The sequence below is a fragment of the Thermobia domestica genome, chromosome 10 (genome assembly GCF_964235325.1).
Source record: "Thermobia domestica chromosome 10, izTheDome1.hap1.1, whole genome shotgun sequence".
Classification (NCBI taxonomy): domain Eukaryota; kingdom Metazoa; phylum Arthropoda; class Insecta; order Zygentoma; family Lepismatidae; genus Thermobia; species Thermobia domestica.
The window spans coordinates 211,090,523-211,118,255 of record NC_137463.1 but is presented as its reverse complement, the minus strand read 5'-3'; the positions used below and the strand labels follow the sequence as shown (position 1 = coordinate 211,118,255).

Genomic DNA, 27,733 nt, shown 5'->3' with positions numbered 1-27,733 from the left:
ACTACCCGCCAAGAACGTGTCCTTGAACTTGTGAGCCACTTCAAATCATCAGTGTGGCAGAAACTAAACAAGAGTATGAGACAGGTGAGTCACGTTGATTTATTTATATTTTGAATTGTGAACGGAATTTACACAGCGATTGCAAAATAGATATATAGAATTATTCATAACTGATAATAGGTTTTAATCTAGTATTTTTCGAAAAATCTTAAAGTATCCGAATATTTTAGTCTTAAGTTTCCTCAGGAAGAAGTGTTATTTCAATTTTGTTTACAGCTTGGTTAAAATGTAGTGTTCTTTTCCAGTGCCGAGGCTATATAAGACGTAGATCAAGATCTTAATACGAAATCCGAACCACTGTGAAGCATCTTTTACTGGAACCACGTACACCTAAGTTCAAAATGCTAGCCACTAGACCAGTGGGAATGCCAAGGGCGAGTTATTGTCTGAATAAATAAGGATAAATAAATTATTATCATGTTAGTGAGTTCAATGCAATTTTATCTAGTGCAAACTTAATTACTTTTAGGGTGGAGAGATATCCGACCTTAATTTGATTGTTCTAAGAAAAAAATAAACAAAACAAGAGTTTAAGAATGATCAAAAGATTGCGATGTTGGGCAAGAATTTTAGAAATATCCCAAAAATACATCAAAAGATTGCGATCTTGGTCAATAATTAGTTTTTGAATCAGGGGCCACAAATTTTTTGAACTATCCCTAAATCGAAATTTCGTATTTTCTACGGGATGAGCACATCATACTGTGTTAAGTAATGGTTTGGGTTTGGCTACACTATATGTAGTTCTCCAGATATAAGGCCTACAAGAAAATATCTGATTGAAATATATTGGATCTTGGATCAGGGACCACAAAAGTTTTGAACGACCCCTAAATCGAATTTTCGTATTTTTGCGGAATAAACACATCATAGTGAGTTAAGTGATAGCTTGGGTTTGGTTACACTATATGTAGTTCTCCAGATATAAGGCGTACAAGAAAATTTTTGATTGACATATTTTGGATCTTTAGATCCAAAACTAAAAATTCTTGATAGTAGACAACTGTACGGGATCTTTGAACATCATTTGATTTTAACCAAACGCGGCGTGATGGTAGAGTTTGGAGACTTTAGTGAATACATTAAAAATTATGATGTATAGTACAAATCTCTGATTGACAACTTAGGGGTCATTAAATTTGGAATTTTGGCTTAGTCAAACTTTTGCAAATTTAAATAAAATAAAATGTATAAATTTCTAAAAGTTTTTAGAATAAAAAAATATGATACAAATAACTTCTTAAACATTAATTTACGATACGAGGGAAGAAAATGATGAAATAGTTGATTTTCTATGTTGTAAATAGAATGTTCTTTTATAATAAAAATGTGTTTAAAAAATAAACAATAAAGGATGGAATTCTTCCTGCAACAGACAAGCTTACTAGTTTTCCGTTATAGGGCAACATGATAGTAATTTTTATTTTTCTAAACAGAAAGAAAGAACCAATAGGCCCTATATAAATTTGTGTTGAAAATAATCAAAACCAACTAGTTACAAATATTTCAAATACAGATTTATCCAGCATGTTACCAGAAAGTTAGATTGCTTTAGTTACCTCAACAAACAAAGAATTCAAATGGAATTACATATTGGAAAGACATTTTCTTTACTGACAACACTTAACTTAAAAATATCTGAACTAATTATTTTATATTATACACAATCACTGCATAAATCTTTTTACACAACATTATTAGACGTATACTGTTCTATTTATAATATGAAAAGTATGAGTATTTTTATATACAGGGTGGTCCATTTATAATGATAATAATAGTAAATATCTCAGAAATCGTAAAAGGCAGAGAAGAGAAATTTTGCACCAAGAAACTATAAGAAGGGGGACAATATTCTATGTATTTTTTAACATCAACGAATTAACAGTGTTGTCAACCCAATATAAAGTTATATTTTTCAAATAGCACTACGACAGATTATTACATATTTCAAATTAACATCTCAAACGAAAACTTAAAACACTACATTTATTATTCAGTGTTGGAAGCTGAGAATACTATAGTATCACAATCATCCAAAGTGTGGAAGCCTCTAATACATATACAGCACAACGGAGACACACATGATAATTCACATCGAAAGTACCTTATTGTTGAATACCATGTTCACGGTAAGACTTGTTTTGAATGAATAGCAATGAAATTATCAGGGCTTGAAAACTTAATTTTTTTTAAATGCTATATTTCGAAAAAGTGCTTACATAAATATCATATCTAGTTACTTGTTTGATTTTTAATGAATGTGTAAATCATATTGTCGTTTACAGCACTTCGATATCTCAAACCGTTCCGGAGATATGATAAATATTGCTGAAGTTTCCAACACTGCTTAAATCATGCAATTGCTAGAACTTGTAATTATAGCTACTAAAAGCTATTGCTCCAATGCTATAAAAGAGAAGGAAAACAACAATCGTTTTAAATATTTTTCACAAATACGCCATTTTCAGCAATGTTGCGAACTCTAGCAACGTTTATCATATCTCTGGAACGGTTTGAGAGATCGAAACGGCAAAATAATTTGTACGTCGATTGCAAACCATACAAGTAACTAGATATGATATTCATCTTAGCGCTTTTTTCGAAATAGAAAAAAATAAAGCATTAAAAAAATCAAATTTTCAAGCGTTGCTATTCATTCGAAACAAGTCATACCATGATCATGGTATCCAACGCTAAGGTACTTTCGATACGTATTATCATGTGCATCTCCATTGTGCTGTATATGTATTAGAGGCTTCCACACTTTGGATGATTGTGATACTATAACATCCTCAGCTTCCAACACTGAATAATAAATGTAGTATTTTAAGTTTTCTTTTGATATGTTGATTTGAAATATGTGATAATCTGACGTAGTGCCATTTGAAAAATATATATTTATATTGGGTTAACAACACTGTTCATTCGGTGATGTTACAAAATACCCAGGATGTTGTCCCACTTCCTTTTTTTTGGGGGGGGGGGGGGTTCAAAACTTCGCTTCTCTGCCTTATAGGATTTCTAAGATATTTTCTACTAACATTTTAAATGGAAACACCCTGTATGTACTACTACAGTCAATAAGTTCGTAGACTCGACGCAGTGTGGCGCCATTGGTATACTACAGTTGATAAATGATATCCTGGAGGAAGCAGTGGAAGTTCATCTCTCGACCCAGCAAGAAGCAGGTTTGTGCATAGAGTGTAAACAGACGTACTCTTTCTGTTGTGAAAGGAGTTGGTTGCGCCGCGGCGGATTTGAAGAATGTCGCAGTTTGAACAATGGGCAAACGTCAAGTTCTGCCAAAAACTAGGCAAATCAGCTGCATGAACGTTGCAGATGATCACGCAAGTGTAGAATGGCAACGCCTTGGACCGTGCTTCAACGTTTTACAGAGGAGAGAAACAGTTTAGAGGATTATGAACCAGTAGGTCGGCCAACAACAGTCCGAACAGAATGCAAGATCGAAGAGGTTGCAATTGTTGTGAAGGCTAACTGTTCCCAGTCGGTAGATGACATCACAGCAGCAGTACGGATCAGCCATGGTACGTGTCACAGTCTGACAGATGACTTGAACATGTCCGTTTCACTCAGCACCGTGTCCAACGTATTCTGACACAAGAACAGCGATCAGAAGTGCTGACGCTGATGGAACATTCCCCAACCGGATAATAACAGGAATTGAAACATGGTGTCTCCTCTCCGATCTACAACTAGCGATACAAGCAGCCACCTGGAAATCGCCATCATCTCCAAAACGCAAAAAACCGAGACACGACGGGTCAAAAGAGAAAATTATGTTTAAACTATTTTGAAGGTCAGTGTGGTTTTGTGTAATTATCTGTGTGTGTGGACGTTCACATTGAGCACAGCAACCATGGGTTCTAGGGGTTGCCTATATTCTGGTTATCAGTCCACGAATTTATTGACTGTACTAGTATAATATATAACATATAATATTATATTAGTATAATATAGTATTATATTCATATAATACAAAAACCTATATTTGATCTGTAACGAAATTTCCCTTGTATACGTTTCTAGTTACCCCAGAAATCAACCGAAACAAGCCACAAACGACAAGAATGAAATTTCTCAATATGAAACGAGTCAGGAGTTTAACAGATCCCTAACTTCGGATATGTAAAACAAAGAAACTGTTTTCCTGCAAGAAATATATTCGATAACCATCCTACAATTTTTAAATAAAGAATTATATGAAGCTGCAAAGTTAGTGTTCAGTTACCGTGAACGATTAATATATTTAAGATATGGTATCGTTCTTTATTATTATTATTATTATTATTATTATTATTATTATTATTATTATTATTATTATTATTATTATTATTATTATTATTATTATGATTTCGTGGGAATAATTTAATATTGCGTGCAATTGTTGGGAAACATATAGGGGTATAATTAAGTTTCATGTAATCTATAAATCTAAGGATGTTCATTGTCTAAGCCCTGTTTCACAGTCATGTGAACCCAGGTTTCTTTAAGGCCAGAAGTACAGTGTAAAAAATCCGATTTGCTGTGAGATATTTTTGCATGAAGTTTCCAGTGTTTAGGCGGCTTAATTTAAGTCATGATTGGTAACCCATTAACTACTAATCCCGCTTTACATATTTTATTTTTGCGGATATTCCAAGAAAATTTGAGGTATCACAGATGAACGAGAATCCCAGTCTTCTGTGGCACAATATTGTAACTTGGTATATTTTGTCTTTAGGTAGATAACAGAGACACACTGACGTCATAGAATTTTCTTCTATACAGAGGAGCAGAGTGTGACTTGAATCACAGTCCCTTTCTAATAGATTTTAGGTAACAAAGAAAATCATTGAAAGCAATGAACTAATCAATGTTTACGGTGGAGCACTGGAAATTCGGAATCAAATTTCCAGGGGCACAGGCACTAGACTTAACAGCGGGAAGTGATCGGTTAGTCAACTGCCAACGTTGAGCCAATGTATTTTAACTTTATTTATGCAAATTTCCACTTTCAACTATGCCAAACATTAGCCCACCTAGGGTTTGCCAAGTCTGTTGCTAGAATAAGGAAATAATTAGGGAGACCACATTCCGTAGCCGCTTGCGTCAATTTAACATAATATTTGAGTTTTCCTTCGCGCTAATCGACATAATATATTACGTTTTTGATATGATGTCACTGATCCAAATTCTACGTTTTACGATCCTCTTATATATTGCATATTGAAACATAAATTACCCTTTGCAACCTGTAGCTAGGCTACTTTTCTTTCACCACAGACTCCCCAAGTTCTTTAGTAGATATTTTGCGAAGACTCATACGGAATGAGGCCTATGCTCAGTAAACGATTAGGAGTTCTGCAAGATTCAATTCATGATCAAATTAACGACAATAAACAAATTAAGAAATAATCTGAACGAGATGTATAATAGCATTTGAAGAAGCACAAAGAAAGTAAAGAGTAAAGGAAAGATAATAGAACAAAGAGACATAAACCGTAAAACAAAGAAGAATGTAAATATGTTTGTGAAAGCAGGAAACATATTGAATTACCGTGGGTTTCTAAAACTGAAACGCAGTTAACTAGACAAAAATTATAATAAACGTGGAGCAACCCTATGCTTATGCGCAGCTATTCCCAGAAGAGTTTGAAGTCGTTGAATGAGAGAGAAACGAGAAAATGTTAACGAGCCAAACCACAAAGGAATGAGGAAGTCTCAGAAATCATATGGCAAACCTCTGAAGTACGAACAAAATTGAAAAATTGGTATTTGTCTGTAAGTGAGAAGTGCCCTTTACTGAGGTTAACCAAATATATTGTAGATTATTCAGTCTGAGTTTTAGTAGTATGAAGTTTACAAGAAATTCGTTAATTATAAAATTTAGTGCTGAATTACTGAGAGGACTTGATAGATATACTAACCTCTGTAAACAAAAATATCGCAGAGAATGTGTTTACGTGGACAAAAAAAAAAAAAAAAAAGTATGCTAATGACTTATGGCAAAGACATTTTATGCTGTAAGAATTATCTATCTATTGTACAGCATTACGGATTTATTTTTAAATTGCCGGAAAAAATTTTGAATACTCATGGAAATAAATCAATTCTTGCTCGTTATGGAGAGGCTACTAATACATTTGAAAAAAGGAAGTCTTTTCTTTTCCGTATTTAAGAATGTCTAAAACAGGTAGGGTTATATCTCGTAATAATACACAAATTTTTGCATAAAGGAATATGTTCTATTACTGAAGTATGGTATTTATAAAGTTATCATATGTCTGCTATTCCAACATAATTCTAAAGATTTTTAGAAAAATCGGATATCATGAAACTATTTGAGATTATTTGGTCAATGCCAAAAGTTGTAAGTATGGTAGTGTAAAAAAAAAATATTGCAATTAAAACAAATGAACAAACAAAACAGTTCAGTGACTGTTCATCTTAGGTATAAAGAGAAGAAGAAGAAGAAATTTTTCAGACTTTATTATGTTCTCAAGATTGTATCGTATTTATTTAGCTATAGAGAAGCTTTTTTCTTCCAATTATGTGTATTTGTTTCATGTAAATAGATTAGGGTGGGTGACCTTTTATGATGAAACAACCACAATAAAGTATTTTTTTATTCTTTACCTAGATATCTTCTGCAGCTATTCTTCTGCTGTGCATCAACTATGCTCTTAGTGACTCTAGCCTAGGTAAGTATTATTTATATATATTTAATAGTTATGTAATAAACTAACTTAGAAATATTTTATAGGCCAGTCTAATTAGAATTAGGTTATTTGGTGTTCATAGACATAAATAGTAATGATTTTTTTCTTTATAGTATTATCGTAATTTTCTTCTTTATAAACATAGTAAAAGAGCTAATTTGACTCAATTTATGATAAGGTGGCCATCTTGGAAAAATGGCTGTCAAAGAGGCACTTCGACTGGTTTTTAAAAGTAATTTCTCAAAAAACGGCTAACTTTAGAAAAAAAAATAATGCACCAATTGGAGATATCAGAAAATTTATCCTCAAATATATTTTTCTTATTATTTTTTTTCCAAGACTCACCTTTCACCAGATATTACGGTCACTTTTGAAAAAAATATATTTAAAAAAAGTCTGACAGTTGTTAGTTTTATCGGAATGATGTGAACTTTAAGGATAAATGGTCATTATTTCGTCTCCAAATGATGTATTTCTTAGGAAAGGTAAATTTTAGAATATTTCTTGTTTCTTGGCGATCGAGGAACTATTCTCCCCAATGCGTTCGTAATACCTCTATTACTAAAGCTACTTATGTTTTGTGTTTCGTTATTTTTTAAAACGGAAACGCGAATGTTGTTTGTTTTGTTCTTCAAAATGTCCGTATAATCTTATCGTTAATATCATATCAGATCTGTACCCAGAAGAGACCTAAGGGACCATGATTCCTAATCAAATAAATATATATATCTATATCTATATATTCACATATTCAAATTCACATTATATATTCACATAGCTTGGAAATACACCAAAGTGACGTAGCACTGAAGATCACACGGGAATTAATATCGCAACGATGTAATATTCTTTATTTGTTAGTACATGAAAATCAGGTATAACATTATATTCCCGTATTAAAAATGAAGCGTTTTGGGGTGCGTCAATTGGGATGTGATATCTTATGATTTAATTACCTTCTCCAATTAAAAAATATAAATAATTCAAAGATCTTATTCATTAGTTTGGGGTTTGAGAATGAAGTGAAAATTTTTCATTAATACCTCGTTGGAAAGCTTATCGAACAGTAATTCAAACGAGATAACGCTTGTGCAATTCCCACCCAATTAACAGAAGAAGAACAGACAAAAATCATTCAAAAATATGAAATCAAAATAGAATTGTGGAAGCCTTGGCAACCCTTACAGTCATTTTACGCTGACAAAATGAAGCTAATATGTAGGCAATATACTTTTGACAATAATATAAAAATTGTAGCCAGTGTTGCAATACAAAGCGAGATAAAATAAAAGAACAAAATTAATCTAAAAACGTCCTTTATATCATTTTTGAAGGGTTGTTGCAGTCCTTCACGTTGTTGGCCCTGGTGATCTCCCTAATTATCAGAAAGTCATGATTAATATATCCTTTGAAAGCTTATGGAACTCTAATTCCAACAGGTAACATTTATGCAGACTAATTCAGTAAAAATATATCTTGTCTTATATGGAACCATCCAGAAAATAAATTTAAATCAAAAAACTGAGACAAAAAATGGCCAACCTTGCCCCTCCCTTACTCTCTCATATAACCAACAAGTAATTTTGCAGAGTATTAGCGTGTGTGGGACTACTTTATTGCTTCACATACCAATTTTTATGGATTACTCCCAAGGGGGGAATAGACCTCCAAAAATGATGCAAAGAAATAAAAAACACAAACTTTACCCTCCCCCTCTCCGTGTTACCCCCACACATATAAAATGCATATCAGCTGCAAGCTTCATCCTTCAGAAACACATTAATACCAAAGTTATTTTTCCTAGCTTAATTAGTAGCTGAGTTATTAAGGTTTAAATCCTTGACGCAACAGTTGCGTCCTTCAGCATTTAAAGGATAAATAAGAAAATTGGGTAGATAAATTCTATTTTGATTTCAAGAAACTTTAACTCTTCTATTAGGAAAGAATCTTGGGAAGAATTCGAGGATAAGTTTTTTTTTTTTTTTTTTAATAAGAACACGTAGGGAATTTTGGAAAGTAAGTACAGTAACATTTAGACCAAAAGTACAAAAGAAAGCTGCTGAGAGAGACGATGAGGGGGAAGAAAATCATAAGCCATATTTTGGGCATTTCATGCTTCGTAGAGGAAGAACGAGATATGCATGAACAACTTATATCCACAAACTGAAGAACTCATGAGTTGAACGACATGAATACCATGAGGTTTCGTTTGCATTCTATAACATATGCAGCTTGATAAAGGTTGATTTTGATTTTACAACAATCAGTGGTAGAGCGTTCACCTCTGGTGATTGGAGTCCTTGGTTCAATTCCAGTTGGCGCCAAATTAACTTTGTGGTATTCAAACACTGTGTGCGTGGGTTTTCTCGGGGTTCTCCCCGTTTCTTTCCACTTTCTTCATTCCACCATTTCCTTCATTTTTCATCCTCACCATCCGCTTTAGCCTAACCGGCATAACTAGGGATGCGCACGAGACGAGTCGAGACAGGATTTTCTTGACAAAATTCGAGTCGAGACACGGCTCTTCCAATAGAGAAATATACATTTTTCGAGTCGAGACATCACTTTTACAGCACATTTTCGAGAAGAGACAGCCACAAATCTTGCCTCGTGCGCATCTGTAGGCATAACCATGGGACGTAAAATTTAAAGATTTTATTTCATTTTTCAATTTACAACAAATGAACTTTGAAAGGCTATAAAAAATGAAATTAGGTACAAAACGCTGCGATGATTGGCGAGTAAACGATTCCACAGTTATAACGAATGAGGCTTTTGAAGATAATGACCAGATCTTTTTGAACTGCTTATTTTTTTCAGTTATAGCAACTAGTTAAATCATAAGATAACACATCCAAACAACAGCACCCGTAACATTTCACCGTTACTAGCTAATAAGAAATGCAATGACTTACATCAAAGGCTTATCACCTCTATATTTCGACTATGTGCGTATTCCCACTTTACTTGAGGGTGATTATTCACTGCCTTCCAAATTCAGTATGAATGCCAATGATGCAAGAATGGTTTCTCAGTCTGATTGTAAATAAAATCTGTCAAATTTTCTCGCTGTCAATTATCGTTTCTACATACTAAGAGAAGCAAAGTGGAATTCTTTGTATAAACCATGGCCGTATATAGAAAATTTGTGAAGGAGGGAGCAAGTATCTTCTTCTCGATATTTTCGAAGGGAGCATATCAAAACGTTAAGCACCAATTTAAATAGAGAATATTCAATTTGTCATTGTGGTATTAATTCAAATGTCATCATCATTGGTATGACATTTTCAAGCAATGTTACCACGCTTTGTGTTTTTTTTCTAAAAATAACAAAGAAGAGAAATAAATCATTGTTTGGGTAGAGCATTGTCCTTTTCGGTACAGCTCTTATATTAACAACATGATCATAGGAACATTCTGAAGAACGAACTAAATTTCCGTCTCCCCTTCAGTACCGTGCCATGGGGAGAGTGAGCGGGGCCGTGCCGAAGTAAGGGAGCGCAAAATTCGGGATGAAAATAAGAAACGTTTATATAAAATGAAAGGAATAAAGTAATAAAAAGTGCTCAAAATCAAGGAAAAGAAGGGTTTATTTTTGAAATTTTTCTTACGCTTCGTGCGAACCATTGAGTCGCTTCGCGGCTGGTTTGTCGACCTCACTTGACTTTCACAATAAAAACCTTGTTTGGAAACAGGCGATTTCCATTAATCCTGAATACATTTTAACATTCTGACGAAACTGACAATTCTCTAGTATCTTTTAAGTATAAGTTTCCGGAACGTGGTCATTATTTTTGGAAAATGGTTTGTCTCGGGAAATATTTCAAACCTCGGTTTTTATTGGAAACATTCTGCTCTTACAAATTGGTGCAGCAGTAAGCGTTTTCTTAAGAGAATGACTAAAGGCTCCGTCTGTCATTTTTCTAAGATGGCTGTCTTAATAAAAGTTGGATCAGTGGTGTTCTTAGCATGCTAACGAAGAAGAAGATTACAACAATCGTAGGGAGGAAAGATATCATTACTAATTATGTCCATGGTCGATACCTAATTCGATCGACTTATTGTGTCGTTTCAACTCTATATATCTCTTTAAGGAAGAGGATAAAAGGAATAATTTCTTGTACTTCCGTTAATTACCCTATTGCTCATCGAATTTCAAAATAAATGAAGTAAGAATTTCTACAAAATTATCAGCATATAAAAACTGTCCAAAAGACATCTATCGGTCGATAGATCTCTTTAAGGTAAATAAAATGGTATAGATAAGTGTAAATTCTCATACGTATGTTTTGAGTAAATCAATAAATAAAGATGTTTTTGTTGTAAACTTGAAATTGATAGTGTTCAATAATTAAACAAATTACTAAAGTGAAACTAATACCGAGTAGGAACAAAAACCAAATTTAGTAACCAAAATCATATGAGATGCTTTGGGTAAGTGCTTCCGACTATGAACGGAACTACAAAGCGTACTGGTGGTCGGCGCGCTGGGGTAAACATACAAGAACTCACGTACAATGTGGTGGGCGTTCGGATCCTGAAGCAGGATTCATATATCCGGACAAAGTTTGTTCGAATTTTTTCGTTCATATTACGAGTTTGTTCGAATTCTAGAGCGTTCGGAATCTTCAAACAATAATACTGTATCTGGTGAATAAATTTAATTACTCTTGACTAACAAGGAAAGAGCTACATGCTACATGATTTCTCTCTCTCTCTTTATTGTAATCAAAAATATATTATGCTCTTCAGATCAATAAAAATCTTTCTGAAATTTAAGATTATTAGGGTGATCTAGATGGATATGATTTGATTTGATTTTTATTTTAGCGTTCCGTTCAGCAACGAGGCTATATGAGACGTGGACGTATAGCTTAACGTGGAATCCGAACCACATGAGTTCCCAGAGGGAATCGAGCGATTTAGGGGAAGATGGGAAGGCACTATTAGGATAGATCTAGAAGGAATACGAATATAGAGTAGAAACAAGTAGTGTAAGATTGGCTAAGGACAGAAGCCAATACAGAGCTTTTGTGAATGTGGTATTGAACCCTCGGGTTCCATAGGCTATAGAGTTAATTAGTTCTCAAGAGCTATTTCAGCATTCTTACTGTACTGTTGAAATTACAATGGTTGTAAGAAACATACAGAGTTTCTTTCAGAAACAATGTTTCTGGGGACACACTTAGTATTCCGCTGGGACACCGGTGGTACTATTCTATTTATTATTATATTATAGACATATTATTTTGGTCTTCTCCGGGAGACATTCTCAGATCTGCGCGAGGCCAGTGTCCCCCAAAAACATGTGTGGAAGAAACACTGGAAACATAACCGTTTTAGATTCTGCATAATTTGTTGTATGTATAAATTTGTACTTCCAGTAAATAACTTCATCAAAGTAAGAAGTATCTCTCACAACCTCGGTATTAAGAGTCGGCGGGACTCAAGTGACCTTGACAAATCGAAGATGTCAGCCTTCCTCAGTTTCTCCTTGCAATGCAAAGTGTTTCCTTATTTTGGGAACAGATGGGGTTTTTGCTGAAATGCCGTCAAAGCAAATGGCACCCCTCCTTTTCCTTCTTTTCCTCTGCATGCGGTCAAAGTTGGACAGCGCAGGAGGGGGATGGTTACGGCTGTAAATGGGACAGAAGAGTGAAATTCCTTTCTTTTGGCTAAAAGGGAAACAGAACTGAAGAAAAAATAAATAAGAGGGACGGACATGATATCATCCGTCAGCCCTGTGTCTAGAGAAACCACTCAAATATCTACAATGGTCACTAACCTACCATAGAGAAGCACTTGTCGCCTGTCTCGTTCTCAAATGATTCTACCTATGGTGAATAACAGAATAGTGCGGGAAGAGTCTGATATAAAATGAAAAACCATGCTAATATTAAAATACACAGGAGAGTCGATATTCTAATTTATTTACGGCCTGCGTGGTTAAAAAAAAAAAAAAAAAAAAACTTGGAATTGAAAGGCAGAAAACCTAGACATAGATCTGAAATGTATTGACAATGTGACTCTTTTTAGTGGAATCCATTTCCTTATTTTCTTTTCAAATATAACCACCAGATTTACCCTCTCTCTCGCCTTCGCATTTGAATGGCCCTGCGTTCGATACCAGTGGCTGACCATCCTGAGTGTTTCCTATTACAACAGGAAAGGGCCGCAATGTTACATTTAGCCTTGGGGACAGGAGGGAGCATATGCCCTGCTTGGTTTTGGATTTTATTTGAGGAAATAGACCACTTCATTAACAATAGAATTAAAAGATGTGTCACCTTCTTCAGGAAGGTACACTCATGTCCAAAATTATTGTCGCATGTCTATAAATATGTTGTTGTAGGAATATAATTTGATAACGAATTCACCCGGTATTTCTTATAATGTTAGTATGTGTACAATCGGCAAAGACATGTATGTGGCAAATTTTATGTCAAAAGAGCAGTAAATAAGACAATAAAACGAAATTAAAATTTTCGTGTCCATTTAGCAACATTTTGTTTTACTCATTCTAATTTTCGTATTTATATAATATGAAATTTAGCACATATACATTTCCCGATTGTACACATAGTATCAGTATTAAAAGTACCCAGCAAAATCATTATTACATTATATTCTTACAAGAAGACAATTATAGATATGCAACAATCATTTTGGACATGAGTGTACAAGGACGTAACAGGTGTTTGTTTCAAACATTAAATAAGTGTTCGTATAAATTGAACTTATTTCCTGACGTCATTGAACTAAGAACTGTTGCAGAGCGACGTAAGTCCGGTGACAATACAATATTCCATTGTTACTTTCATACTTTGTAATATATCTATTTATTTTAAAAGCAAATTTTAATATGTTTTTATTTTCAACTTCTTTATCCTAAAATAAATACTAGTCTTTAACCAGCTCTGGTTTCCCTGGTTGCATATCACTTTAGGATTTGGAAAATGTGTCCAACGAATAAAAAAATGATAAAACACCTCTTAAAGACATTCTTTTGTTAATCAATTCGCACTAAAAAGTTAAAAATGATTTTATTTATGCAAGACTAAATAAAAAGAATGGGACGCGTCATTTTAAGAATTTATAAAGTAACTGTAAGCCTATATTAGAGCGCATCCCATTTTTTTTAGTATGCATAAACAAAATTGTTTTTTACTTTTAAGTGCGACTTGATTAATGAAAGAATGTCTTTAAAATGTTTATTATTATCCTTTTTATTATTGTTAATGTTTGCATGCTTGGCATGGGTGTTTATTTTAGTAAGGTACCGTATGGTGCGTTTCTATATTATTAGGATATATTAAAAGTTAGTTTCCTATGCGTAACTACATACATTAAACAACACTTTTTTTTCTTTAAGAATTACTACCGAATATAGTGTTTCTCCACTAGTAAGAGGGAGACAGATTGAGGGCACCAAACACCCCTACCGTTGATTGAGAAATATTTAGGTGACGACACTGATGAGCAACATCTACATTTGAATTTGAATATTTTTATGGGCTTTAGACAATTGATTCAGACTGGGATACAAGGGGGACAGAATGTTGGAAGCAGTAGTCCAGTCCCTAGTTTGAATGCCTGGAATGAGTAAGGACTCTTCTTCCCTTGGCAAAACCTGCCGGAATTGGAAGCAATATCAAAGAAACACTGCTTCGAAAAGAGGGGGAGCAAACATGCATAAAGAGATAGTCAGAGTCGGATTTAGATTTAGTGGGGCCCCAAGCTGTTTAAGGTAATGGGGCCCTTTATGTGTTCAGATCAACATAGGCACCCTACATACAGAAATGAAGAAACTAGAGATAATTTAGGAATCAGACTAGCAGAAGGAGCTCCATTAATTACATGAACTTAGGCTACACAGCAGGAAGCACTGTTGCTATGTATATATAAATTTTATTTTATTTTTTAAAATTTTCTTATATTTTAGAAATGTATATCCAATTTTTCTTTAGATTCTGGAGCCCCCGAGAGAGTGGGGCCCTAAGCTATAGCTTGTTTAGCTTATACGTAAATCCGGCACTGTAAATAGTATACATATACAGGCGCGGATTCAAGGGTGGCTATAGAGGCTATAGCCCCCTTCCCTTAACGCTTAGGTATACACTGGATAAAATGGGCTTCAATCCTGTTTACTCTGAATAAAGAGGTAAACTATGGTTTAGCTCATCTTATCCTGGATCCGCCACTGTATATATATATATAATATGTATGTATTTATGTATGTTTATAATGTGTGTGTGTCTAGTATGTTGTACGATGGAAGCTAATGAAAGAGCTTTATATTATTCTTGATTTTTTGACAGGTAAACAAAGAATATTTCGGGGATTAATCTACCCTAAAGATTATAATAATGTATTTTATCTTTTCTCTTGCATGTATATTCTCAGTCCTGTAGGAAATTTTCATTTCTTTCTTGGAATAGATAAACGAAGACTTTGGTTCGGCTTCCTTCACAAATCTTTGTCGAAAGGTTGACTTTATCGCTACAAACACAAATTACTTCTTCTCATAGAAACCATTTACTGTACTGCTGAAACAGAAACCATCAACTAAAGAGGTCTGAATTTTGCAATTCCTCGTGTTTGAAGTTTCCGTTCTTCACAATGATATCCTTCCTCCCGCCCCTGTTAAGAAGTTCAAAGTAGGTTTTCAAAAGGACTGGCTCCCGCTGAGAAGGAAAGTGGGATGAGGAATGACTATAGTGCCATCTAGCAGTTAGACGGCCAAGTACGTGAACACGAAAAAATCTGATTTCTGATTTCTGTAGATTCAATAATGAAGGATATAATTTCTCATTGATTGTGTAATGGATGTCTTTGGAAACCGCGAAAAAATAGTACAGTAGCGCACAAATACAAAGATAGTACTCCGTTCTCAAAAAAGTCCGAAGTTTTTAGCTCTTTTCCTTACTGTAAGAAAACAGAAGACTTTTCCCTCTAATTTTGATAATTTTCTTATGGGAATTTGGATTATAATTATCTGTATTTATAAAAAGAAAATATCACGCACAGCGTTCAAATTGCACCTTTAAAATGAGATGCATCATATTGAGTGCGCTATTGAGACATTTTTGCGAAAGAATGAAATAAAACCATGTTTTGTCTAAAAAATGGTTGAGATCCCATGTTAAATTGAACACCAATATTCCGGCCGCTGTGGCGCACTCCTTCTCCCTCTTAAGTAAGAACAAAAACAATCAAATCAATCACGGTTTAGTAATCCATTTTCTTTTTAATTTTACGATGAAGCTTATTAAGTACCTCATGGTAGCCACGAGAAAACTATTAGCAGTCGATTAGAAAATTAACGAGATTTGCAACCTTTTTCCTTTTATATGTCGTTATTAGTATACTTTTCCAGCCTTGCCTAAAAATGAAATGTAAAGTACTTACTTACAAAGAAGTTTTTCTTTCATTTTTATTTGTTACTTTCTCCTTTGCGAAACATTACTGAAGCGCTCTAATAATTACATTTGAAGGAGTGTGACCGACAGAGAATTTTGTTTTAATATTTGTTTCACTCTCCTCTTATCAAAATAATCTCCAACCGTGAAGCATTCGTGTGTGTGTGCTTTTACAAAGATGTTATCGAGCTTTTCCTCACTACAATAAGTGAATGTCCGACTATGGTCATTGGGGCATACTTCCTTTTTCCACAATAAATACTGTTAACACTTTCAGTACAAGTTCAATGCCACAATAATCAGACATAATTATTCGCATTATCCGGATTCTTTATCATTAGAGAAACTGTTGCACATTCTTGATTCTTGGCTCTCGTATATAATCTAATGTGTGGTGAGGTAGGTCTAAGCAGTTACAGCAATTTGGAGCAGACAGAGTAGGCATTCGTAAACAATCTATTTACTATTTTTTATAGACCAAAATAGATTGTCCTAAATTGCTTGTCTAGAAGACCTATTTTAAAATGCAATATACTTTTAAAGAATCATTTACAACCGGATGGTCTATAATGTCACAATGTGATGTTCGAATCCTTAACAAGCCACCCATACAGAGCAAGGAGAAACCAGCAAATCTAGCGTTGATAATAATAATAATAATAATAATAATAATAATAATAATAATAATAATAATAATAATAATAATAATAATAATAATAATAATAATAATAAAACAGTGGTAACAACAAACAGTGTTCGATGCTCTTGCAGATTCACTATTACTAGTTTCATAACTAATCGAACAATGTCAATGTTGTTTTATTCCATTCCATCTACTAAGTTCCTTAACTTGTTGTCTTTCTCCTAGCCCTGATCATAAAAACCGCTCCTACGTCATATACGAGTTGAAAATGACTAGTTTTAAGATGAGTTGAGTGGAAGTTGAGCGTTCTGTTCAGCAGCGTGGCTATATGAGACGTAGACTTTTATTTTATCGAGGGATCCAAATAATATGAGCTCCCGCCGACAATTGAATTCTGGTTTCCAATGACTACTTTTCAGTAAAGGCGAGTATTTGCATGGGGTAAAAGAGGCACCTAAATACTTTGTGTTCAATGATTAAGTTAACTACTCTATATACCTGAAGAGATAGAAAAGAGCAACAGGGAAATATGATCTTTAGTTTTATTTTGTAAAAATGTTTTAACTATTATAGACTCAAAGTTTGTTGCGATATGTTCCTTTGAAAATATCCTTTTCCACGTGTGTCACGACAGAGACTTGTGAAATATACTAGTAACAGACCTAGCTACAGTTCTACTTACTATATTAAGGTCAGCTATCCTGTACAACTTTCGCTTGTATTTACACAATTACCACGTACATGTTTCAAAGTCTTACGATTTTGGAAGAATATATTTTATCCTGTCATTTTCTTTTGAAAACTGCTCGCGTTTGCGTACATTTTAGGGTATACGCACTCTAGAATTTAAGAATCTCTCGTTCTGTTGAGAAATTAAGATGTGAAAGAGACAATAGAAGCAGGAAAAATAGAGTTGCAACAGGAAAAAAAAATAATGACGATGTACTGTAAAGTTTATTGGAAATTAGGAAATGAAAATAGCAGTTTGTAAGTGTCAATTTGTTATTGATGATGTTATGAGAGATGTTGCAGTTCTGACAGCAATCTATTACGATATCGTTTACGGTGCTAGGTATTTATAATTAGCTTTGATTAATTATTCGAATATTTTAAATATTAATTACATAATACAAGTAAACATAGAATTGTGCATTATCTAGAAATTCTTGGCAAGGATATCTCGTAAGTGTTAAGGTGCAAGTTTTAATTCTTTTAGGACAGTTGTGTTTCTTTAATTATACACATACTTCTAAAAATGAATAGAGGAAAATGAAGTGATTATCCAGTTGATTTTCCTAACGGTTGAAGAGTAATCATACCAACAATAATCTGATTGTGCATAAATATACTTAATTACTTTAACTGCACTGGTTGATTAATTTATTATCACGGATAAACGGGAGCTTCCTCGTGGCTAAGCGGTTAGTGTACGCGCCTTTGACGTTGGAGACCCTGCTTCGACTCCCGGTGTTAGTTCATGTCGTTCGGATTCCACGTTAAACTATAAGTCCACGTTTCATATAGCCTCGCTGCTAAAAGGACACTAAACTAAAAATCAAGTCAAATCAAATGGGTAAACGGCCAAGATCAATTTTGCTTATTACACATTGCTGCTTAGCGTAATATTTATTGGTATAGAACGAATAGCATGTAGTTTTTTTGTTTTGTTGGTTTATTATTGTCCGGCCTTTGGTTCTTACGAAATTCCCGAACATCGGGAATACACATTAAAAACTCAAGAAAGATTTTCATACTAACGAAGTAAACATTTAGTCATAAAGAGAGCTTAAATGTTCAATCTGGTTAATTTACTAACATGTTCCATCATATACAGTGTATGGAAATGGATTCATATAATATAAGTTTTCTATTGCAGTTGTTGGAAAGGATGGTTGTACGTGGAAAGTGATGCGAAATGGAAAACTCTATCATGTGCCAAACAAAGAAACATTTTACAAGTCACATTCACAGGAAGGGCCTGATGCAAGTCTGGTAGAAGAATCGTATGATGGCGATGTACCCTTACCTAAAGAAAGGCTCGATATTGTTGGTGAGTAACAACAATGCAGTTTATTCTCTTTCAATTCTATGATCGACAGAAACATATCCTTTGTACAAGGTATCCAAAAATGTCAATATAATCACTTGCGTAGATCCTCTTATCTTTGGAGTACTTAGGATACACAACATTCAGGAAATAATTATTATCTTTGATGCATAAATCTTTGTTTATGACTCGGAACTATCCCTGTTTAACAAGTATAATGTAGTTGGGTTAGTTGATGTTTATAATCTCTTTCAACAGTGCGGAATTCAAATGAAAATATCATAAATCGAACTTAGGTCACCTGCATTTAATATGCGATATTAAACACTAAATCCTTGACCTTATATCTTAAAACAGAAACAATAGGATTGGTAGGAAGTACACTGACCAAGTAGAGGAGGATTCTAAAAGAAGATAAATGATTTCGTGTGTATATAGAATTTTCAATCTAGTTTCGATTTTTCATTCGGTTTTTTGGCACATGATCAAGCAAGAATGGAAGATTTATGGGACTTTGTTTACTGATTTCAATTCATCCCACGTGATGTAGGCATCGCCTCAAGAAAAAACAGCATATATCTTTCACACCATCAGCGTACCTTATGTGTTGATTAGGTGTTGATTTGAATTTTGTCCGGTAGATGGCAATATCGTCAATGTTAATATGAAACAGAACATTGGCGCACTCACGGAATTAATTGTCTTACCACCCTAATGTACATCCTGACGATATGGCAACATTGTATCTGCAAAGTTTCGCAACAGTGTAATAGTTCATGGTATCCTGACACAACTAATGTGTGTATTAAAGGTATGTAGGTTTCATTGGATTTATTGTTGAATATATTAAGGTGATATTATAATTATGGTGTTGATATTTATAAGGCCACTTACGAAGTGGCAAATAATCGATCTCAAAGGATGAAGAAAATAGTGGGGTGGAAGTTCTTCCCAAAGCATAAAATTGAAATTGACATTAGCGTGCTTGTGAGCTCATAATAACCCAAAATTTCCTCTATAGTATTGTGTTTTAAGCGTCAGATTTATGATTTATAGATCTTGGTTCGAATCTAGCTCGTACTATTACCTTATGCCTGTATTTTTACATTCCAACATGTTATCATTATTATTTATTTTGTTTACATGTTTGTATAATGCTTCTTGTTGTTCATAATATAATATAATAAAAAATATCATAATCAGGTATACTTACATTATTTTTCAGCAGTTCAAGGTTATCGTGCGAGAAATGCAGGTTGTGTAAAAATTATTAACGGTGACAACAATAAATTGAAATTTAATGATCGAATAATCATCATGTGAATGATTTCATTCGCACACAAACATGTTAAAATAAATATACTAAATTGCAATTAAATGTTTTCAAAAATCAGGATACACCATGAATCAGGTTCCAAATTTTGAGAATGTTCTTGACATAAATTTTACTACAATAAACGATGAATGTTCGTTTAAAGAGTTTTAAGAAGTATTTATAAAGTATTCTCTTTATGAAACATTTTTGCTATATTCATTGTATTTAGCGAACCATTGTAGAAGGAGATAGTGCTTACTTTTGCCCATTTTCTATTTTTTTTTCACTAGGAGCAACAACAAGCTATATAGAAACAAATAAACAAAAGAATTAAGAAGGGTAATCAGTTGAATTGTTGAAATAGAAATAACAGAAAGTAACATGGCCTAAATTCGAACACAGATGAGTGAATTACTTTCGACACTTTAATCACTCTACTACATCCATTGCACCTTGAAGTTATAACTCGAATAAAAATCTTAACAGATAGCAAAATGTAGCAGATCTTAGTATCCAGGGGGCGCGGTGGCTCAGTGGTAGAGCGTTCACCTCTGGTGCTTGGGGTCCCGGGTTCGATCCCAGCCTCCGCCAAGTGAAATTTGTGGTGGACAAACACCGTGCTCGTGGGTTTTCTCGGGGTTCTCCCGTTTCCTCCCACTTTCTTCATTCCACCATTTCACTCATCTCTCATTATCACCGTCTCCTTTAGCCTAACCGGCATAATCGTGGGACGTAAAACTTAAAGATTTCATTTCATTTTGTCTTAGTATCCTTAAATAAATACTGCTGATACGGGACATACATAAGAATAAACTCAAATTAAACTTGTATATACTATAGGTGCATTCAAGACCTTGTATAACATTGCCAAATTTTGTAGATGCAAGGTTGCCATCTTATCAAGGCGCTCATTAGAAACTAAGCTAATTAATTCTGCTGCGGCTGGCTGTTTGAAACCGCTAATTTATCTTTTTCTTTTAACACAACTAATTGATTTTAGATGTGGGATGAAGACGAAGAAATGTATCCATGTTACTTTCGTATCACTTAGTTTTATTTGTTTATTATTGTTTAAATGGTAATTTTCTTTTCGATTTATAGCTGAACAAAAACATAATTTCAAGCTATTGCCACCTTAAATGTCAAAAATTAAACGAAAAGTAAATACAACAAAATAATTAGAGGAATAAGTATGAAGAAATGAAAAGATAAAGTGGCCTACTAGACCCTTACAACAAATGTACAAAACTATAGAAAATTAATTATACGGAAGGATTACTGTGAGGTGCCATATGTAGATGATCAACATTCCATTTATTATTTCATGCAAATTTGAATAAATTTCAATCAACTGCAGAGTTGAATTTCGAGTCTGATGTAAATCTTGACCTAAAACATTCCAAAAATATAGGTACTGTAACAGAGCCAGTTATTTTAAAACATAATAAAAGCTATATTCATTTGGAAAGTGGATGGTCTGAACATTGGCTTCAATTTTACTATTTCGGGGGGTGCAAGGTGCGCGGATATTGTTATTTCTGAATTCATTACCGTTATCCATTATCTTTTAAATATGCTATCATTAGGAACTCAGATGGAGTGAATCTTTTAATTACACTCAGCAGTATAGCTAGTATGATCCCTATTATTGAGAAACATGAATTTTTGCATTTCACTTTTGATATCAAGAATTTGTTTTGAATTTTAGTAATATATTTAACAATTTATCATTAAAAATTGTTGTTGTTACAAAATTTGTTTAATGTACACTACGGCGCTCTATCACGGCGAAATTAAAATACCACTAATTTTACAATAATTATGGCATATTTTCAAATAGATAAATGATAATCGAAAAGTGGAACAAGAGCTCGCTAGACAAATTATTTTACATGAGATACCGTTATCACGACTCACTTATCTGTTTCCAATTTCCAGCCATTTAGAAAATCTGCATTTATTTTCGCGTTTCTAAATGGCTGCAAACGGACAGCTACTAGGTGACTCGTGATAACGGTACCTCATGCAAAATATTATCCTAGCGCGCTATTGTTCCAGATTTCGATTATCTTTTCTGTGTTTGAAGATATCATATAATTACTCTAAAATTAACGGCATTTTAATTTCGCAGTGATTAAGCCGCTTAAGCTTTCTACAGAATTTAATCTAATTTCCAATTATATGCTTCTATTGCCAGTCTGAAATTGCATGGTTTTCAAGCTGGCAGTAATGTATTATTATACATATAAACATGGAACTGGAGTAAATATTAAGTGTAATGAATATAATTGTTTATTAGGATCATGTAAATGGGACTTATAAGATTGTAATGTTAGTATGTATTTACGTCCGTTATTCACACGATAACTCTCGAACGAAAGCGAATTTTTCAATCTATTTTGCAATACATACCTTAGACTGATTATTTTGGCCGAGTTTTATATGGGATTAATCCGTTAACATTTTCATGTGTAAAAAAAAAAAAAAAAATGAAATGAAATTTTGAGTTTTACGTCCCACGGTTATGCCAGTTAGGCTAAAGGAGACGGTGATAATGAGTAATGAATGAAATGGTGGAATGAAGAAAGTGGGAGGAAACGGGAGAACCCCGAGAAAACCCACGCACACGGTTCATGTGTAAAAGTGACTTTAATTATAGCTATCCATATCCCATTACTTACTATTGAAACTAAGGTGTACAATTTTAGAATACTATAAGTTGCATATTATACCGTTAGATGGCAGTAAACATCCTCCTGCAGTGACATCTACCGGACGAAATTGACACTTCTAAGCAGATGCTCTTTACTTTTTTTGCACTGAATGTTTTCAATTGTGAAAAAGATAGTGTTCCTTACACATTACCTCCATAAGTCTTTTCAGTTTCCTAAAATATTACTTGTTTATAATATATTTATTATTAAGCTTCAGATAATTTTTCTAATTAACTTCTTTTTTCTTTTTATTAGAGAGAGACCATCCAGAAGAATTCAACCATGGTAGAAGTTACGAACTTGACGATACAGCATACCATGACAGAGCGTATCGAAGAGACAATTTTTACAGCCCAGATGAAGAAGATTTCGAAGTCTTTGGTCTTAGAAATTCTAAGGAAGAAGAATACAATACCATGACCGACCGTAGCAAGCCCGAACAAAGACACGATCGCCAACTGGATATAATCACAGCTGAAGATGTTATCAGAGATGAACAACGATCACATGATAAATCTAATTTTAAAGATAAATTTGCAACCGTGTACAGCAATGTTAATTTTGAGAGAAAGAGAGATAACGTAGATGACGAACGGATTGTTTATGGTAGCTCTTCAAGTCGGGACACCGTACGGGTTCCAGAATCAGAAGACAGAGATAATTACAAAACATTTTATCTTTCTGCAACTGAAGAAAATCCTGAAGAATTTCGGGTAAAGAAAATAATGTCTTTTAGGGAACTTCCGCATCAAATCCAAGAGAGAATTGAAGACAAAGATCACATAGCTGAGAGACGAATTGCTGAGAAAGATTCATCTGAAGTTAATCGTCGACCTACAATCAGAAGGGTTATGAAGAAACTTTCTCCAGTAAGAATGCACGTTCCGAAAATTTCCTCAGATCAGCCGGAGGAAAGATCATACATTAGAAGTTTTGAAGACCAAGGAGAAGTTGTACAGAGTTCATTGTTCAAAGATAGAAAAGTATTGGAACCACATAGGAGAGTTAGTGCACGTCCGTACGAGAGAGAAAGGACCTTACACGAAAGTAGAAGTAACAGACATTCCTCTCTTGATGATAGAAGACCTCAGGTATTTTATCCGTTAAGACCGAAATCCAGAAGGCAAGGAAATGAACGACATCACTGGAGTGAACTAAGAGATGTAAATGACAGCGTCTTTGAAGAAAGTCAGAGAGCTCCTCAAGTAATTCATAAGAACGAAAATACTGATCGTCAGCAGAAGAAAAGTGACATTTTAAACTACAATGTTAAAAAAGAACCAATCAGATATGCACATAATTATCAAGATGACTCATTTACAAATGAAGATGCTAATATAGATGTTAAATTTACACACCACAGAATACGGAAACCTCTTGTGGGTGATAGTACAGTGCCAAGTGAGAAGCACGACGCAACTATCAAGCAAATACATGAAGAAAAATCTGACTCTTACATCAAGCAACATGAAAGGCATAGCAGACCATCCTCTGCATCTATTGATGACGAGCGCTCGTACCACTTCCATAAATCAAAATTGAGAAATCAAAATCCACCTTTACCTAGAGACATTTCTTACAAAATTGATCGTCCACGACACCATAAATTTATAAACAGAAATTATGAAGTCGAGGAAACAACTGTAGATAAACCACCCACAAATAAGTACAATGATGATGTAATTCCATTTAGAGAAAACATTTATGCTAGAAGACGCAATGCAAACGTTCGTTCCCAAGAAATTTCATCAAATAACTTTCAAAAGGATGAGGAGAAATTTTTGACTTCGAAACATATTACTAAACCACATGTGGTCCAAGAACTTCCAGAACTCAGCACTGGATACCAAGTTAAAGAAGTAGTTGAAAATGAAGATCATCATATACCACATACTAACATTCCATTACATACTCCAAAAACTGAAAGCAGTGACAAACATTCAACTCGTGAAAGAGTTTCTCATGCACTCTTTATCCCAGTATCTAGCGCGGAAGTGGAAGACAAGGTTGAAGGTTCAATTGCAGATCAACAGTCAGCTCCAACGGAACAACGCCACAAGGTACATATAGCTCACAAAGCTGATGGGAAAGTTGAACACACATACCAGAAAGAGTTTCAAGATATTGTACGCAAAGAGTTAGAGAATCCAAAATTGGAATTTGGTGGAGATGTTATAGATTTTAATCCTTTCAGAGAAGAAGTAACCCAAGAGAATATCAAAAGTAAAAACTTTAAAGAAAGAAATTTTGATGACATGTTTCGGGAAAATAATGAGGGAAAATTTGAAGTCAACCAAGACACATTTAATCCTTTTTCAAAGAAGGTTACCGAAGAAACCAACAGAAGCATAGGCTTGAAAGAGAGAAAGTTGGATGAAAATCAAGATACATTTAGCCCTATGGAGAAGTCTATTGAAGATAAACTTAACAATCATAATTTTAAAGAGAGACACTTTGACGTTGTGTTTGCAGATAACGATGACAAATCGACTGGAACACAAAGAACACAATCAACGGAAGAAATACTTGAATTTCCAAGTTTCATTGAGGATTTAAATTCTAAATTTGGTACTAGAACAATGGAAAGACGTCAATTCGTGCGCGTTCCTGAGCCCCAAAATGAAGAACACTTCACAACTGTCACTCCAATCGAAAGAAGTGATGAGTATATACCTAAAGAAAAGGAAAATGTTAACCAGGAGCTAAAATTTGAAGAAGGAAAACCCGACTTTGAAGTAGTTCAACCTGACTATGATGCTGCAGATGATTTTGACCAGAAAGATATTGAGGAAGCACAATCAATAGTTGAAAATGAAAATGAAATATTTGGAACTAAAATACAGAAACAACAACCACCTCAATTTCAAACAGACTTCATTCCAATCGGAAATCCTGAGAATGAACGATTCCAACCATCAGAGATTGTAATGTTTCAGAAACCAGAGAACGAGCGATTCCAACCGTCAGAGATGGTAATGATTGAAAACCCAGAAAATGAACAATTCCAGCAAGCAGAAATCGTAATGATGGAAAAATCAGAAAACGAACGTTTTCAGGATCCAAAATATGTAAGTTTTCAAGAAGCAGACAGAGAAAATAGAGAAGAACCTGAAAACAGAAGAAGATTTCAAGGTCCACAAACTAGAAGAATTCATGAGGATAGGGACCATATAAAAGTTGTTGTGAGCACAGATAGGAGACGTGACAACACCGAAAGACGTGACATACTACAAGAAGAAGAAGTAATTAAACCACATCCTTTCCGTCTATCTCCTGATGACGAAGATGTTCCGCATGGAAGCATGCTTCAAAGAGGCTGGAGAATCATTCCTGGACCTTCAAACGCTCTCCGCAAAGGAAGTGTTTCTGACATGGACTCATCTGAATCTGTCGCTCTTGAAAACCAAGAACCAGAACCGTACAATAGTAATAATAATTATAGACTAGAAGAAAGAGTTATGCACGATCAATTCATTGCGCCTTCCAACTCAAAGCCTGTGGATGAACCAAGTGATGTGTTTTTACAACAAAGACCCGGCGAAGTAGAACTTTACCCCGAATCAAATTATGGGGATAACTTTAGACTTCCGGCTCTTCCTCTATATTTGAAATCTCAACGAAAATTCGAGGACAGGATTGACAAAAAACCTGCAAAAGTTAAAATACCGACAGAAATCCACGTCGTAGTTGGTGGGCCTAGTACATTACTGGTACAAGTACCACGACCTGAGTCTAGAACTGTTAAAAGGTACCTGTAATATTAACTTGTGAATCTTATACTTTTTCAATACTTTGTGTTGTTAAGAAAATCTTTAAACGTGGAAATGCTAAATTAAAAAATTATGTTACTGTTTTTATAATGATTAGTTAAACGTCATAACATTAGAATGAACCATGTAAGTAAAAATACTTTTGTTAAAGACAAACAAGGATTATAATAATAGAACATATGAAATGCAAAATCTAGTCAGTGACTTAAAATTACTTTGTCACTTACAATTAAATGTTAATTTTAATCTTTCAGATATTTCACGTAAAATATTATTACCAAGAATGACTAAATATGTTGTCTGTTAAAAAGTATTAGATTTAATATAATTTTGTCATACTGCAATCATTGCCATATTTTATATATTATTTCATTACATTTACATAAATGTCATATATGTAATGTTTTATATGATCATGTTAAAAGAAGTACAAGGTCACTTTGGTATGAACATCTCATCATTAAGTTAAAACGTACTTATTGTTAATAATGCTGTTAAATGATATTGTTAAGATTGTTGTAAAATATTGTATATAATTTAGTTTATAAACATTTTATATACATTTCATAATAAAATGTGATTCAATATATACTTTTATCAATATTATTTGCACTTCAAATTGGAAATATTGTCTTCCGAGTTGGCTAGCATAGTACGAAAATTAAAGAAGTGTATGAATTATTAAGTTCAAGGTCAAGAGAAACAAATAACAACTTGATGTTTTGACTACGTATCACCCTAAAGCAATCTGGCTTTCCGTAACACTTCTTTGATTGAAAGAACAGAAAGTTTAATTATCTTTTATTTCCTTTAGTATGAAGTATAACAAAACAACTTTTGAAAAAAATCAGGATCAGGATCACAAAAAGTACAGGATGACCCATAATTATGATGTCTTAAAGACTGCGGTTAAGAAACTAGCAACATAACTCGAATATAAGCATGTTGTTTCCGTATCTTTCTTTACAAAAAATTTAATTTCTGTTCTCCATGGCATAGTCCACTAATGCACGATCTAAATCAATACATGCCTGAAGACTCAG

At 33.9% G+C, this 27,733-nt stretch overlaps 1 protein-coding gene across 1 annotated transcript; it reads left to right on the top strand.

The window, feature by feature from the left end:
• Window positions 1-27,265, top strand: LOC145662970 (uncharacterized). The gene is made up of 4 exons (XM_081729052.1): window positions 1-84; window positions 6,704-6,764; window positions 18,721-18,894; window positions 23,176-27,265. Exons 1-4 carry the CDS (start codon window positions 76-78, stop codon window positions 26,676-26,678), a joined length of 3,747 nt encoding a protein of 1,248 aa, XP_081585178.1. The 5' UTR covers window positions 1-75; the 3' UTR covers window positions 26,679-27,265.
• The last annotated feature ends 468 nt before the right edge of the window (window positions 27,266-27,733 follow it).

Bases quoted from the DNA above. Each gene is read 5' to 3' on its own strand.
- LOC145662970 (XM_081729052.1), top strand. The intron at 6,765-18,720 runs GTAAGTATTATT...TTTCTATTGCAG, and splicing joins TCTTAGTGACTCTAGCCTAG to TTGTTGGAAAGGATGGTTGT. The intron at 18,895-23,175 runs GTGAGTAACAAC...TCTTTTTATTAG, and splicing joins AGAAAGGCTCGATATTGTTG to AGAGAGACCATCCAGAAGAA.